The sequence below is a fragment of the Poecilia reticulata genome, chromosome 21, assembly GCF_904066995.2.
Source record: "Poecilia reticulata chromosome 21, P_reticulata-male-v2, whole genome shotgun sequence".
NCBI lineage: Eukaryota > Metazoa > Chordata > Actinopteri > Cyprinodontiformes > Poeciliidae > Poecilia > Poecilia reticulata.
In genome coordinates, this window is record NC_088850.1 from 13,114,540 (window position 1) to 13,128,989 (window position 14,450).

Consider the following 14,450-nt stretch of genomic DNA (forward strand, 5'->3'; position numbering starts at 1 on the left):
TGTGTGAACCTATACCACAATCTAGGTTCACAGACCTGATGTAGGTTCACACACAAATAACAACTGAATTTCTCCAGTGAGGAGCAATAAAGAATATTTCTATTCTATTCTATTCTATTCTATTCTATTCTATTCTATTCAAAATGCCTAAAATCAATTGAGAATTTGTCCCAAGATGGTAAATTGGTGTTCAGCGAGCTTCTCTTTACTAATTGAATTTGGGTTCATTTTTATAAAATCCCCCAAAACACAAAAACACATTAACATTTGTGATTGTAATACAACTAAACTTCTAGATTTGTGTCGCTGTTAGGCCTCAGAAGCATTTATTGATTTTATTCGGTGCCACAAGACCAACCAAACTTTAAAGTCTTACATATTACTGTATATGACGTGCGTATCTTGTAGCATCGCTAACCCAAAACCATAATTGCCTCCTCACATAAAGCCTCTTCCGTACCTCTTACAACAAGACACGTGGCTCTTTCTTCTGCCTTACTGGAGCCCAGATGAAACTACAACCTTGTCTTCAGCTGTGACTCTGAAAGTACCCCCCAGAAACCCGCTGAAACCTGCCCCTCTTGCAGTTGCTTCCTTGTTTCTCCGCCCTCGTTTTTTTAAAAAAAGGAGTCATTGACATCCTCTGTAAAATAGAGGCAGGGTAAGGCGGGCTGTGAGCTGGAGGGAGTGTGGGGTGGAGGGGGAGGTTGGCTGAACAGAGGAACGGCAGAGGGGTGTTGGGTGTCTCAAGCCCAGTGTGAACAGCTGAAAGGTGTGACTTCACAGAGCTCGCTCCCCTCCCTGTCAGGGCCCTGATTGGGCCAGACAGGAGGCGCAGGAGAGGCCCCGGGCTCCCTAAAGGACACCAACAGGTGGGAAGTCGCATTGGAGGGGGCCCGCTCCTGGTAGGGATAGAAAAGGCCGGTCTGCATGGCCTGCTGCGGGCACAATCCACCGGGCCAGATACCGAGGAGAGCGGATGATCGCAAAGAGAGCTGAAGCGGACAGATGAGTTGAGTGGATAGAAGGCAAATGGAGGCTTCAGGGACCTGACCAAAGGTTGGTCACAGTTTAAAACGTTGTTTTGGTTTAATAAAAGTTGTACTGTTTTTTAGTCAAAGTAATCTGAAATTGATCAAGGAGTCGTTTTGATTGTTTTTGGGGTAATATTTGTTTCTTTTAAAGAAAAATATGGGACAAAAATCAGGTGTGAGACCAGCTGTTAGATGTTTTCTCTCAGCTTTACTAAGGCAGCGACACACCACGGCAGAGCTTGTCACCTCCGACAGGCACCTGAGGGGGGACACCAAGGTGTGACACAGGAAGGAGTCAGAAAAAGTTGGTACCTTGACATGTGTCTCAGAGCAACATTCAAACTCTAATTACAGAAGCTAACTTTCCTTAGTTCAAGAGGACAGTAAACAACGTGGGGTTAGATTTAGGCCACCAGGTTATTCTGAAGGAGAGTTGGTGTGTTTGACCTCTTTCTCGGGTCAACTTAATCGACAGTGGGAAACAGAAAGTTGAGGCAAAACAGATAACTTTATTAAAATGTATTCAAACAATTTTTTTTGTTATTTTGTTTTTTTTACATTTACTGTGTTTGTTGCAACATAGTCTGATGCTATAATCAATTTCTAATGCAAGCCCATTCGTACGTGACAATTGTCTTAAAACCATACGTGTTTTCTCAATTTTTTTGGACACTTCGCAGTCTGTCTCAGGATGAAATTTTTCCCCTCTCCAGAGATGAGTTTCGCTTTTCAAATATTCCTGTGCTGCCATTCCTCTCCCTCTGTCACAGTTAACCATTACTTAGCCAGTTGTTGCCTCCGCTCTTCCTCTGCGTGTATGAAAGGGTGTCTTTGTGTCCCGAGGAGCGTTGAATCCAGTTGTTTCCCCTTGTGAAGACATGCTTCCTTATATCCCCATATTAATACACCACTTATGGAATGTAAGGAAGTGTGTGGTTTCAAGGGGGACCTGAGCATCGGAAAGCAGAAGAAGCTCTGATTTTCTTTCCTACTGAACATCGTTTTCATTTGTAGTCCGGATTTCTCTCATCGCCGCTTAACCCTTGTGTCCAGAAGTGGGATCCAACCGACCCCACACACGTAAAACTTGTATCTTTTGCCACAGTCCTCTACGTTTGCCTCAGCCCTCGCACGCACAAGGGTTAAGAGCCTGCGTGCGTGTGGGGAGGGCAACAGGTGAAAAGCCTGCTACCCTCTCCTTCAGCCCAGGCTTGCATTACTCCCTTTGCCCACTGATAAGGGGTCTCAGGGACACAACTTGAAAAAATTCCTGCCCTGCCCCAACTGCTGACAGTCGAGGAGGATTGACCAGCCGCAGCTGTCACCCATTATAGCAACCACACAAGTTATAAAAGGACGATTGGAGGGAGGGAGGAAGGGCAGAGATGTGGAGCTGTCACTGAGGTTGAAAGTTCGCCCCAGCAGGGCTGGGTTTGGAGGTAGGAAAGGAGATGTCACCAGCTGTCAGGGTTCCCAAACCTCAAAATAGGAACTGTCTGCTCGGTAACACAGTGACGCTCCATGTTGTAATTCGCTTGGATTGTTAATAACCTTATTCTGCTCTGTGTTTCATCAGGTAACCCTGAAGAGGACCTCCTGCTCTCATTTCTCTTTCCTCCTTTCGCTCCCTCTTTCTCTGTGTTTGACTGTTTTCCCGCATCTCTCTTCCTCTGCCTCTTGCAGTCGAAGCAACACGCCTTGCTGTGGCTGGTCAAACGGAACCAAGTCAGGTGTTTCAGTGAGGTTTGGTCCCCTTCAACCAGCTACTGCGTCGTGAATTCTGTCGGCAGGGAATCAGAGACACTGTCACAGCTCATTGTGGACGTGGTAGTCTGAATAAATGTGACGTTTTTGTGTTACAGGCTATTCAGATTTATTTTTGCTGCTTCGTTTTAGCTGTTTAAGTATAGGAGTTTGTGCTTACAAATCAAATAAAGGGTCACTAACAATGTACTTTCCTGACATCTGCATTTTTCTTTATTCTTGTCTTAAAATAATCAAATATGGGATTTTTATGTTCTAATCACACCTCTCTAAATAGAAAATACAAAAAAAAAAAGTTTTCCGTTATCTGCTGTACATACCCTTATGTTGCTGAAACAGGAAATCTTCAATCACTTACTTTGAAGCTATAACTGTATAGGATACAACTGTATCACGGAGAACACGCATGATTTGTGTTTATTATGCGCATCAAGCCAATCCAATTTGTGGTATATGTTGAAATAAACTGTCCATAAGTTGTAACATTCTGGCAATAAATTCAAATAAATTCAATTAAACTCAGTCATCGCATTAGTTTTTTTTTTTTAGTTTTTTTTTATTGTGATTGTTTTGTTAATTTCTTATTAATGTAACTATGTGTATGATGCCCCAAAGGAGTGAATACTTACATCACATCAAATGTTTAAGTTGACAAAAATTTATATTCAACAGAATGAAGAAGCACTCTGAGTATTCCTGCAGGTGTATAATATTTTACTCTAAAGATAAAAAAACATACACAAACTCAGCTACGGAAAATTTAGAGTGACCACTTGATTTTCTAAGACTGCCAAGAGAAAGAAGAATATATATATATATATTCTATATATAAACACCCTCATGCAGAGCGAGAATTGAATTCAGGACCTCCTTAACTGCAGCATCATTTAGTAGCCATCATTCATGGCATGTATTTATCAAACAAACTCTTCCAAAGTGAAATCATTTAATTAAAAAAATACATCTGCTGGTTATTTTAGAGTAAGATTTTGTTTGAGCCAGTTTGAGAAAACGATGCCAGGACTCATTAAAACCAAAACTGTGAAATTCTACTTTTAGCTAAATGCACAATAGTCCTTCGCTTTTTCTTTTTTATAAAATCAAAATTGCATGCACATATGTCTTCATTTAGTCTTATTTTGTTTTCTATAAAGTTCATATATTTATGTTATGTGAGTGCTTGAAAATTGAAATAAAGTTTCTTATTTATGAACACAATCATGAGTAATAAAGTTGATTCTGATGTGTAATTTCAACATGGACCTGTACAAGCATCAACAGACACTTGTTTTTTATTTAGGTTTTAATCCAGGAAATTAAATTGATTGCAAGAAGGGACACTTACGATGTACGATCTGCTATAACTCCAGGGATTTGGGTGAATGCTTTATGTAGATGTGAGATTGACGGAAAATAGCAACAGATTTTTTTTCTCTCTTTTTATTTTTTCTGATATTTTCTTGCTTCTCATTTACTTTTTCTTTTTCTTACTTATTAAAATTGGTTTCTTTTTCTTTGTGTCTTTTATATGGAAAATGTCTTTACTTTTGGGTTTTGTCATGAAATTTGTGACCGAGGCTTACTTTTAATCGAACTGCAGAGCAAATTTGTAAAGTAATGTGAGTGACGCAATTAATGAAAATAAGCAAACAAGACATTACTGTGAAATTACAGTTGAACACTTTTGCCTCCAGAAGATGGCGCTGTGGGCAGAACACAGATGTTGCTGCAGCAGCAGAGGAAGTGAAGCCGTATCGTAAAGATGGCTGACAGTGGAGTGACAGGTGAGTTTGGGAATGTGTAACAGCTGCGCTTTTTATCACTTTGCAGCTGTTTTCCTTTCTTTAAACCATTTGTTACGTGAGTAAAAACGCAGCTATTGTTCTAGTTTCGAGGAGGTTAAGTTTCCTCTGTTCTAACGGGTTTATTATTTCAGATGTGAGTCCTGCTAACGTTAGCATGGACAGTGTAGTTTAACATCAGACGTAGCGATGTTGCATCATTTTTGGAGTTGTATCTTCTTGGTTATCATTACTATGTTTTTGAATTTTTAGCTGTCGATACGGTGTCGATATTATGTACGAGAATCTCTTTTGTAGCTGACGTTAGCTCACTGCAAAGTTATGAAATCAAACTATTATAAGTGCATCATATGGCTTGAAAGAGGCTCATCTGGCTCATTCTAGCGTCACGAATCTCCATGATGTTACAATCTTCACTATTCTTGCAGATGGATATGAGAAGAAAGGTGACATTGAACGTGCAAAGGTCAGTTTATTTTGGCCACTTACAACCTGTTACTACAGTCTGGCGTGAGTGAGTAGCAGCCGTGACATGATCATCTTTAAATGTTCAAACAGAGTGAAGGCAAAGAGCTGACCAAAGAGGAGAAGCAGCGGCTGAGGAAGGAGAAGAAACAACAGAAGAAAAGCAAAGAGAAAAAGGATGACAAGGTTATACAGGAGAGTGGCAAAGAAACTAGGGGTGACAGTTCAGCTGCTTCACCACCACAGCCTTCAACGCAATCTACAGCTCAGAAAGGTAAAAATGACTTCTGGGATGTTTGTCTGTGAACCATGAGCCCTAAGTGGTCGCTGTAGTTAATCTTTTATTCTACAATGTGCGTCTGCTTATTCAAGCCCCTTCAGCAGTGCCTGCTCCAGTTTCCGTGCCTGCCCCAGAGGCTCCCACCCCAGCAGATAAGCCTGCTAAGAGTAAAGCTGAACTGAAAGCCGAACGGAGAGCTCGGCAAGAGGCCGAGAGGGCCAGCAAACAGAGCAAGAAAGGAGATCCGGGACCGCAAGGTGCTGTGAGCAAATCGAAAGCAGCCACGAATGAGCTGCAACCAGGTAGCATTTCATAGCCACAGCCTCAAAAGTGTTACCACTATTTATCGCTTCAGTCAAAGTGATGAAACAGCTATAACTTAAGTATCATGGCAACATGAGTTAAAAAAGATCTATGTTTTCAGTGGTAAAAAGGCTGCCAGAACACATTCAAGTGGATAATCCAGACGTGTTAAAGAAATTGGCCAAGAAGCTGGAAAGGCAACAGGTACAATTGATTCATGTTATAAACTTGTTTAAAAATTGAAGAGCAGCGCCTTGTGAAAGTATTCATACCCCTTGAGATTTTCTCAATTATGTTCCAACCACAAACTCGAAATCTGGATAAGATGCATTGCAACTTGTGACTATCACCAGACAAAATGTAGGTCTAAAACAGTCACTGAAAGTTAGAACTGCATGTCATGGTATTAACATTGTTTTCCAGACACCAGGGCAAAATTCTGCTAAAAAGGTATAAGCCGTCGAGTTTAGACTCTTTTTAAAATGTTTGCTGTTGACAATTAACATATTTTTGTAGTCTTTGTGGCTGTTTATATTTACATTTCTTTTGTTTTGCCGTGTTGCTGTGTTGCTGCTCGCTTAAAGCTCTGAGTTTCTTGCTTCTCAGTACTTTGGTTATAATCCAACACATTTTCCTGCAAAATCAGTTTGGCATGTGTAATTGTGTTTGGAGAGCAATAGAAAAATCGTGTGTTTCTTTTGGCATTTTTAGTGTCTGTAAGTTTAATTTTAGGAGTAATTTCTTTTTTTTTTTGATCTCTTGGTTTCAGATCCCACTGCGCTTAGACTATGGCTACAAAGTCAGCTTGTTTTCTCATCTGCACCAGTACAGTCGCAAAGCTCCGCTAACACAGCAACTCAGGTGAGCTCAGCAGTTACTTGTTTATCTTCGCGATGAAAAGTTTTAGTTTTGCTCTCAAAAACTGTTCCTAATCTGCTCCAACCACCTTCAGCATTTGTGTTTGTACTGTTTGCAGCATTCCTTCAACGGTGATTCATCCTGCTATTGTGCGACTGGGCCTCCAGTACTCCCAGGGTATTGTGGCTGGGTCCAATGCTCGCTCTGTTGCCCTGCTGCATGCCTTCAAACAGGTGCTGATCCAAAAACTACTAGACTTCTACCTAGGGATGCACAGTGTATCCTCTTTAATAGTGGTATTTACTGATGTTAGTCTTCCTATTTAACGTATCGGTCGCTTAAATAAAACGAGGCTGTTTGATTATGTTAACAATCAATGTTTATTTCCATCGTGTTGCAGTTTGTGTTTTGGGAATGGTTTTGCCATGTGGTATTTGCTTGGGCATGTGTCAGTCATAGCGATGTTGCACAGGATTGTGGGTTGTATAACTGAGGCAGAGTAGTAGAGCTATGCCATTCCATGAGCTCAAAATTCAATGGAAATTTCTACAATTTGCTGTGAACAAATTTAAAATAAGCTTGATTTTGAAACTTTTTTTTTCTTCTGCAGGTAATAAGGGACTACACTACACCTCCAAATGAGGAGCTGTCTAGAGACTTGGTCAACAGACTGAAACCTTATATTAGGTATTAAAAATTAGTAATGAGTATCTTTGTAACCTTTTGCCCAACCTGAACTATTTGTACATTTGTATATTTTTGTTGTTTAAAATGTAGTATTTGCCTTTTGTTTTCTTCCAGTTTTTTGAACCAGTGTCGCCCTCTGTCAGCCAGCATGGGCAACGCCATCAAATATGTCAAAAAAGAAATCTCCAATATCCCCAGTCAATGCAAGGAAGAAGAGGTTTGTGTTTTGAGTTTTTTGTTTGTTTTTAAAAGGCCCCTCCACTGAAGTTCTTGCAAGCATATTGAAGTTTTTCAAAATTTTGCATATCACAGCCACATCACTACTAAACCCACTGTTTCCTTTCTATTTTTTTTCCCTCTTTAGCCTTAATACAAGGTTCTTACGTCCACATTAGAGCTTCTTTAACCGCTGACAGAGACTTGGGTTGCAAAAATTAAAGATGTGATTTTCACTATAACCAATGAATCTGTCACAATAAATGCTCCTGCTAAGGGAATGGAAAGCTGTTTGGTCCAACTAACATAAATGTCATTTTGACTCGCAATGAAGCATTCTTTTCTGTTTTAGGCAAAACACAAACTGCTCAAATGCATCGAGTGTTACATCAAAGATAAGATCATTCTTGCTGCTACAGCTATAGCAGAGTCCTCCATAGAAAAGATCAGTGATGGAGACGTCATCCTCATTTATGGATGGTAAGGCTCAGGAATCTGGGCAAGTTCTATTAACGCTACGTTGTATATTTCTTGTTACTAAGCAGTGATTTGTTGTATTAAATAAAGAGCAATAATGGATTTTCCCCTTTTTTTTATTTTTAGACACATTCTCTTCCTTTTTCACCTTCCCCGTCTCCCTTTCCTTCCATATTTAACTCTGACGTCACAAAGCCTAAATTTTTATATCTGTTTCTGTCAGCTCTTCTCTGGTCAACCACATCCTCTGTGAGGCCTTGGAGAAAAACAGGAAGTTTCGCGTCATAGTTGTAGACAGCAGGCCTCGGCTTGAGGGCCGGGAGGCTCTGAGGCGTCTGGTACAGAGAGGCATTAGTTGCACATATGTCCTTATCTCAGCTGTGTCTTACATTCTTCCAGAGGTAATCAGAAATTGGCATCATCTGTTGATCAGAGCGTTGCTAAAAAGTTTAGCTATAAGCATTTTTAAAATTTTTGTCTTAGGTCTCGAAGGTGTTCCTCGGAGCTCACGCCCTCTTGGCCAATGGTTACGTCATGTCTCGAGTGGGAACTTCACAAATAGCTCTGGTGGCCAAAGCCTTTAACGTGCCTGTGCTGGTTTGTTGCGAGACCTACAAGTTCTGTGAGAGGGTGCAGACGGACTCATTTGTATCCAATGAACTGGGTATGTAAATTCATTCCGTTTCCCAACTCCCATCCACATGGCGATGTTTGTCAACTGATCTTCATTGGTCCTTTTCAGATGACCCTGACGACCTCATCGTGACGCGCAACGGGCATACCCAGCTGGAGAACTGGCAGCAGGAGCCCTCCCTGGGTCTGCTGAACCTTGTCTATGATGTGACGCCTCCTGACTTCGTGGATCTGGTCATCACGGAACTGGGAATGATCCCGTGCACTTCGGTACCCGTGGTGCTGCGGGTCAAAAACGTTGATCAGTGAGCGCCCTCCATATCGGCTTGTGTGACGCGCAAGGTCGTGCTTTTAGCATGCAATAAATGTATATCTGAAATGGCAAAACTTTTAAATGAGTTTCCTTTGTGTTTTTTTTTTTTGTGGGTCTTTTAAAAAGATTTGTTAGATATTAATAAATCACACGAGGGAGGTCATCTATGGGTGTGAAAAGCTAACCATTAACGGTTTTGTATTTGAAACTGAAACTCGGGCCTCTGAAAGGAATGTTATTGCTCCATAAATGTGGTTTATTTTAAAGACCAGGTCTTTTAAACAAATACAAAGGTAGTTTATCCTCAGTTAACACATGATCCTCAGGCGCTTGGAAGAAGCACATTATTCCTACATGGTGGTCATGATTCCTGATTGCAAAGGAGTGGTGCTTTCAATTGCTTTTTTACCGACAATGAACTTTATTTGCGCAATCATTGCTTTATATCCAATGGGCAGATTGGTGCGTAGAAACCATTATCAAATCAAGAACTTGATGCAAAGAAATATTTAGGTCTAGAAAAAGTCCAGCAAGTACTGGGTACTGACCCCTAAAGAGAACCAACTAAGATTAACTTGCCACCAGTGCAGATCTCATTTAAGAGTGAAGCATGCACATGTGGGTGGGGGAAAAAAATAAAATAAAAATTGTACTCGAGGAGTTACAGTACATTACTTCAACTCAAAGGAAAAGTAGCAGTTCAGGGAAATATGCAAGAGTGACATTTAATATAGAAGGCTGCTCAAATACCAGATCGGAATAACTGAAAAGATCATTTCACATGCAACGATATGCACAAATACTGCCGTTTTAAAGGACAAAATTAAAAGAATATACATTTGCATAGAAGAAATTTTACCAAATACTTTTAATAAAAAACTAAAATTTATACTTGCAGTATGTTTGCATTACTGCTAGTAGAAGGTAAACTACTTCCATGTCACAGCAGGCTCAGCGGATAGAAAATGGCCTTAGACTGGGTAGACTGCAGAAATTTTACTCAAGTAGTTTTCTTCCACAAAGTTATTGTAATTAGCTACTACCCACCTCTGAGCATGCACGTTTCTGAGTGAGGCAGATTGATGGCCTGGTGGGATGCAGTGCTGCAAAGAAGTTGTTTCAAGAAAAACAAAGACCAACATCCTACAAGTTGTTGCAGAATTTGACAGCAGAGGACTTCTGGTGAAGTCCTCTGCTTTTGGTATCCCAGCCAGGGAAAAAATATTTTCCCTGGCTGGGATACCAAAAAAAAAAAAAACACTTCTACAAAGGCAAATGCTGCAATGAGTCTTATGTGAGGCCAACAGTGACCCATCCAGACTCTTAACTTGCCATTCTTCAACCCATAAGTTAGCCCACTGCTTCTTCCATTTATAAAAAGTAGTGTCAAAACATTGATCGAGAGCAAAATTAGTTTATTTTCAGCACAATGTAGCACCATTTCGCAAAGGAAAAGTGCAGAAGCTTTAAAGATCTTGACTATCAAACTTTTGATGCTTTCTAGAAACTTAATTTCATTATTATCCAGAAAAATCTTGAAAACCTGGGTAATATTTCATTTTGTACATCAGTACAAAGTGGAAACATCTGACATGATCTAACATTGAAGCAGTAAAATATCTCAAAAAAAAAAAAAAAAAAGGAAAATAAAACACTATTGTAAAATCTATTAAAACCCTGAACTTTAAACAAGATAAAGAGAGATACAATAGAAAAGACATCCAGATCATGGAGTGCATTTCAAGACAAGACTCTGAAAAACTCCCATGAAAAATGGTTAAGGGCCCTACATGATTGAGTCAAAGTGCCGAAATCGGTCGTCATTGTCGCAGTCATTTTGTTCTCAGTCTCATGTTGTCCATCCCATCTCGTCACAACCTCCCTGGTGAACTTTTCACCCCTCTCTGTGTGCAAAACTATTGTGTGAGAAGTCTGAATTGGGCGTGTTTGCTTGTGACAATCCTCAACTACTCAACTTTCAGAAGCCGTTTTTTTAGCCAGCGGGCAAAATGGATAGCTTTAAAGAGGAATTGTCCCAGGCTGTGAGGAAGTACACACAACACTAAACTTTGGTTCTGGTACATTGCAGATAGCAAATGTCCCACTGAGGCCTTTTGTTCTTTTTTTGGCTTCCAATAGCTAAAATTGAGACATTGCAGCTAGTCAATCGTTTCCTCCACCTCTGAAATCGTAATAGTCGTTCCTCTTTGCTATGACCTCTGTGTTTACTTCACTGCTGTAAGCCACACATATGACAAAACACCATGACCTATTCTGCAGCAGGAAGGGTTTCACAGGAACTCTGTTCAAAATCTTGTGGACTTTGAACTGTGTTTACAAAAACAAACATCCTGCAATCTTGTGACCGCGCATCGACAGTTTGACTTCTGTCTGACCATGTTGGACCCTTGAATAGTTGTCAGTTAGCCAAAAAAAAAGAAAAAAAAAGGCAATTATACAACAGCAGGAATATTAAATCTCCAAAGTTTGTAGAACAAATCTGCTATGACACTGCTGGGCAGCCAGACCCACCAACCGGTTGGTCCAAGCTGCCAAGGCAGGACACAAAGGGAAATATTTACTACAACTTCAAATTTTTCATCCTGAGTACATTTAAACACCAACACTTTTGAATTGAAGAGGTTAAAATCATCATTAAAGTGCAACTAAACTTGCAGTTTTGGTTTAAATTTAAGACAGCTAACCCGCTGCCCTCTACCAGCCCCTTCTTGGCTTAACTGCTAACCTCCCCAAAAAATAGTAAACCACACAGTCAGCATGCAATGAGCTGTTGCACAACTTTTTTTCTAAACATGCAAAACATTATTTCTGGTGTAAACTCACACACATTTAGCACTCGTTTGACAGAATTCAGTGTTCACCGTTATCTGTATTTTTTAAGTAGATGACTTAAAAAAAAATGCAGAGTCTTAAGTACTCTGCAAGTCTACTTAAAAATAAAAAAAGCAACACCAGTGGTAATCGTCAAAAAATTAGGTCATATTTAAAATGTGTGTTTTTTTCTAAAAATTATATCACATTAATTATAATAAAAATGTCATTTTTTTTCTCTTCCCAAAATAAAATACAGTAACATTTGTAAAATATTCACACCAGAGTGTGGTGCCACACTGGGCTTTGTCAGCATTATTATCCCTTTCAGGAGTCAGTTTCTCCTCAGATTAAAAAGCAGCTCACGCTCAGAGTGATTTGGCTTTGCGTCTCTGGGTAATCCACAACAGGAAGGAGATGACAACTGTGGATGCTGCAAGAGGGCCGAAAACCTTCAGAACTGGGAATTCTGCCTGTAAGCAAGTTTAAAAATATGTTGTTTAAAAGGCTTTTGTGCTTATGTTAATTTAGTAATAGTACAAGAACTCAAAAAAAATAAAAAATAAATAGTCTCCAAGTACCCACCTGCCGAAGACACTTGTATCCATGGTAATTTTCAGCACAGCGACACTCAAAGGAGCCAGGACCAAAGGGGCCGCAAAGGGAGTTTTCTGGACAATTCATAGCTATAGATTCCCAATAAATGCATACAAACATCACACATTGCAAAACATATTTTTTTTAGGCGTCTCAGACATGTTGTGTAACAAATATCTGCTGAACGTTGACCTACACATTTGTCCTGTCTGGTTGCACACGTTTTTCTGGTCCTTACAAAGCTGGTCCCCTTGTTTGACTTCCATCCGTTGCCATGAAGCATTCCCACCTGGACAAGCTATGTCCTCTGGTAAAATCCTGAAGACACATTGATATTTGTTGAAGAAAAAGACTTTAAAAATATCAGAACCACTTTAGACAGATAAAATGATCGTTTCAAAGACACTTACAAGAAGTTTAGGTCAAGAAATCCTTGGAAGACCTCATCACTGATGTTGGTAATGGGGTTCAGTGAGAGATCTCTGGAAAGAAAAGCAAAACTTAAGAACAAAAAAAGAAATGTTAAGAATAAAACATTGGTTCTACCCTAGAATAAGTGAAATTTTTACATTAGATGTGAAAAATGTCAACACATATGTACATTTCTGCTTAGCAATGTATAATTATTTACAAGAATTGGTGCAGAACAACTTCACACTTCTTTTATTTAGCACAACAGCATAAAGTGCTCCAAAATGTTGACGTGCAAGAAAAAAAAAAAATAAAAATACATGTCTAATTTTAATGATTGCATTTTTTCAAAGTTCTCAACAACCAGTCTGATCAAGCTTAACTTAATTTCTACAAAGGCATTTGACAATGCCTTTGTAGCTATTGGAGGGGCTATAAAACATCTAACTGCTGCAAACGTTGCCTCTACAAATATTTTTATTTTACCTCATGTAAAAAACAAAAAAACAACAACAATAAAACACATAAAAGTTAGATGTTGAAACGTGTCCACAGTGTGAAAAAATTAAGGGGTATGAATGTTTTTTTTCTCCATACAGCAGTGTACTTACATCACCACCACTGTGGATGCTCCTGAAAGGTTTTCCACTTGAGTCAGTGAACAATTTGATAAATCCAACCTGATAAATCAAAACAAAATATACTTTACTAAAACTTCACTCTAAATTTCCACGCTTTCCTTACATACGCATTGATAATGTCAGGTGAATTATGAAATTCTACATAAAAAAAAAGTTGTCTTCTTTACCCCTTTATTTTTAGTTTGTATTATTTTGTACTAGGTTGGGTGCGTTTAAGGCCAAAAAAGAAAACACAGTTTGCAACATTCACTTCGAGGGCAGTATATTTCTGTCATACCCGGTGATGCGTTCAGGGTCGCTCGAGTTATCATTTGCTAAACAGCACCTCTTGTCAAGCCGTCCAGCGGATGAAGAGCAGAAATTACCCACGTAGGTGTTGTTTTGGACAGTACCACCACAGCGTGAACATACCTGTGATTTGAAATTACGTTATCAGACAAAAAAGTAGTAAACAACAAACTGACAATAACAACCCCTATACACCAACCAAAACAAGCCGGTTTATTAGGATTTGCTGCGACATTATTCCAGTGGTGAACACACCAGTCTTACCTCCAGTCCAGTCAGCTGATAACTCGCGTTAAAATACAACTTAAGGATAAAAACAAGAGCTACAGCTTCACACCTGCTGAGTAGTGCTTTCATTTTTATTGACTGAAGTCACATGACGTGGTCACGTGTCAGGAAGCTGGCAATTTATCGTCGTAATTACGCATGCGGATGAGGACCGATAAGGATGCCGGTGTGTGACAGAACACCGGCATCCTGCGTGTTTTAGTTCTCTCTCTGGTTTAGCACACCTGCATCAAATGATGGCTCATTAGAAGGTCTAAGGAGAACACTGACGTGCTGAGGAGGTTGTTACTACCACTAGGGAGGGAACTAAAACATGCAGGATGCCTGTCCTCGAGGACCGACTTTGGGCACTCCTGCCATAGACAATTAAATATTTATGATATATAAATAGTCTTCTGTTTGAGTATAAACAATTTCAAAATTTCTATGTTAAAATGTTTCGTCTTAAAACATAAATAAAATATTTACTGATAAATCTTACACAATTACACAGCCATGCACACTTTATTTTTTTGTTCTATAAACGCCACAAACAAAAAGTTAACTAACAAATAGTCCGGT

At 39.6% G+C, this 14,450-nt stretch overlaps 2 protein-coding genes and 1 long non-coding RNA gene across 6 annotated transcripts; 2 read left to right on the top strand and 1 right to left on the bottom strand.

The window, feature by feature from the left end:
- Positions 1-659: 659 nt before the first annotated feature.
- On the top strand, positions 660-3,320 carry LOC103457614 (uncharacterized). Its single transcript, XR_532455.3, has 2 exons — positions 660-1,059; positions 2,611-3,320. It is a non-coding gene; the product is annotated as an uncharacterized LOC103457614 (long non-coding RNA).
- A 1,142-nt stretch (positions 3,321-4,462) lies between these two features.
- On the top strand, positions 4,463-8,914 carry eif2b4 (eukaryotic translation initiation factor 2B, subunit 4 delta). Of its 3 annotated transcripts, none has more exons than XM_008397899.3 (14): positions 4,463-4,582; positions 5,029-5,066; positions 5,159-5,339; positions 5,438-5,647; positions 5,770-5,852; positions 6,072-6,098; positions 6,418-6,509; positions 6,625-6,739; positions 7,117-7,193; positions 7,308-7,410; positions 7,762-7,889; positions 8,110-8,287; positions 8,370-8,550; positions 8,629-8,914. In XM_008397899.3, exons 1-14 carry the CDS (start codon positions 4,561-4,563, stop codon positions 8,826-8,828), a joined length of 1,635 nt encoding a protein of 544 aa, XP_008396121.2. In that variant the 5' UTR covers positions 4,463-4,560; the 3' UTR covers positions 8,829-8,914. The 3 variants fall into 3 exon arrangements, with proteins under 3 accessions (XP_008396121.2, XP_017157839.2, XP_081458366.1); XM_017302350.2 differs by lacking the exon at positions 4,463-4,582 and adding an exon at positions 4,586-4,658; XM_081602240.1 differs by lacking the exons at positions 4,463-4,582; positions 6,072-6,098 and adding an exon at positions 4,586-4,658.
- Positions 8,915-10,230: 1,316 nt separating this feature from the next.
- atraid (all-trans retinoic acid-induced differentiation factor) lies at positions 10,231-14,351 on the bottom strand. 2 transcript variants are annotated; one of them, XM_081602241.1, is made up of 7 exons: positions 13,866-14,351; positions 13,591-13,724; positions 13,284-13,352; positions 12,672-12,761; positions 12,458-12,579; positions 12,250-12,350; positions 10,231-12,137 (listed from the first exon to the last, which is right to left on the bottom strand). In XM_081602241.1, the coding sequence occupies exons 1-7, from the start codon at positions 13,956-13,958 to the stop codon at positions 12,033-12,035; spliced, it is 714 nt and encodes a 237-aa protein (XP_081458367.1). In that variant the 5' UTR covers positions 13,959-14,351; the 3' UTR covers positions 10,231-12,032. The 2 variants fall into 2 exon arrangements, with proteins under 2 accessions (XP_081458367.1, XP_008396123.2); XM_008397901.3 differs by having other exon boundaries at positions 12,672-12,743; positions 13,866-14,325.
- Between the last annotated feature and the right edge of the window lie 99 nt (positions 14,352-14,450).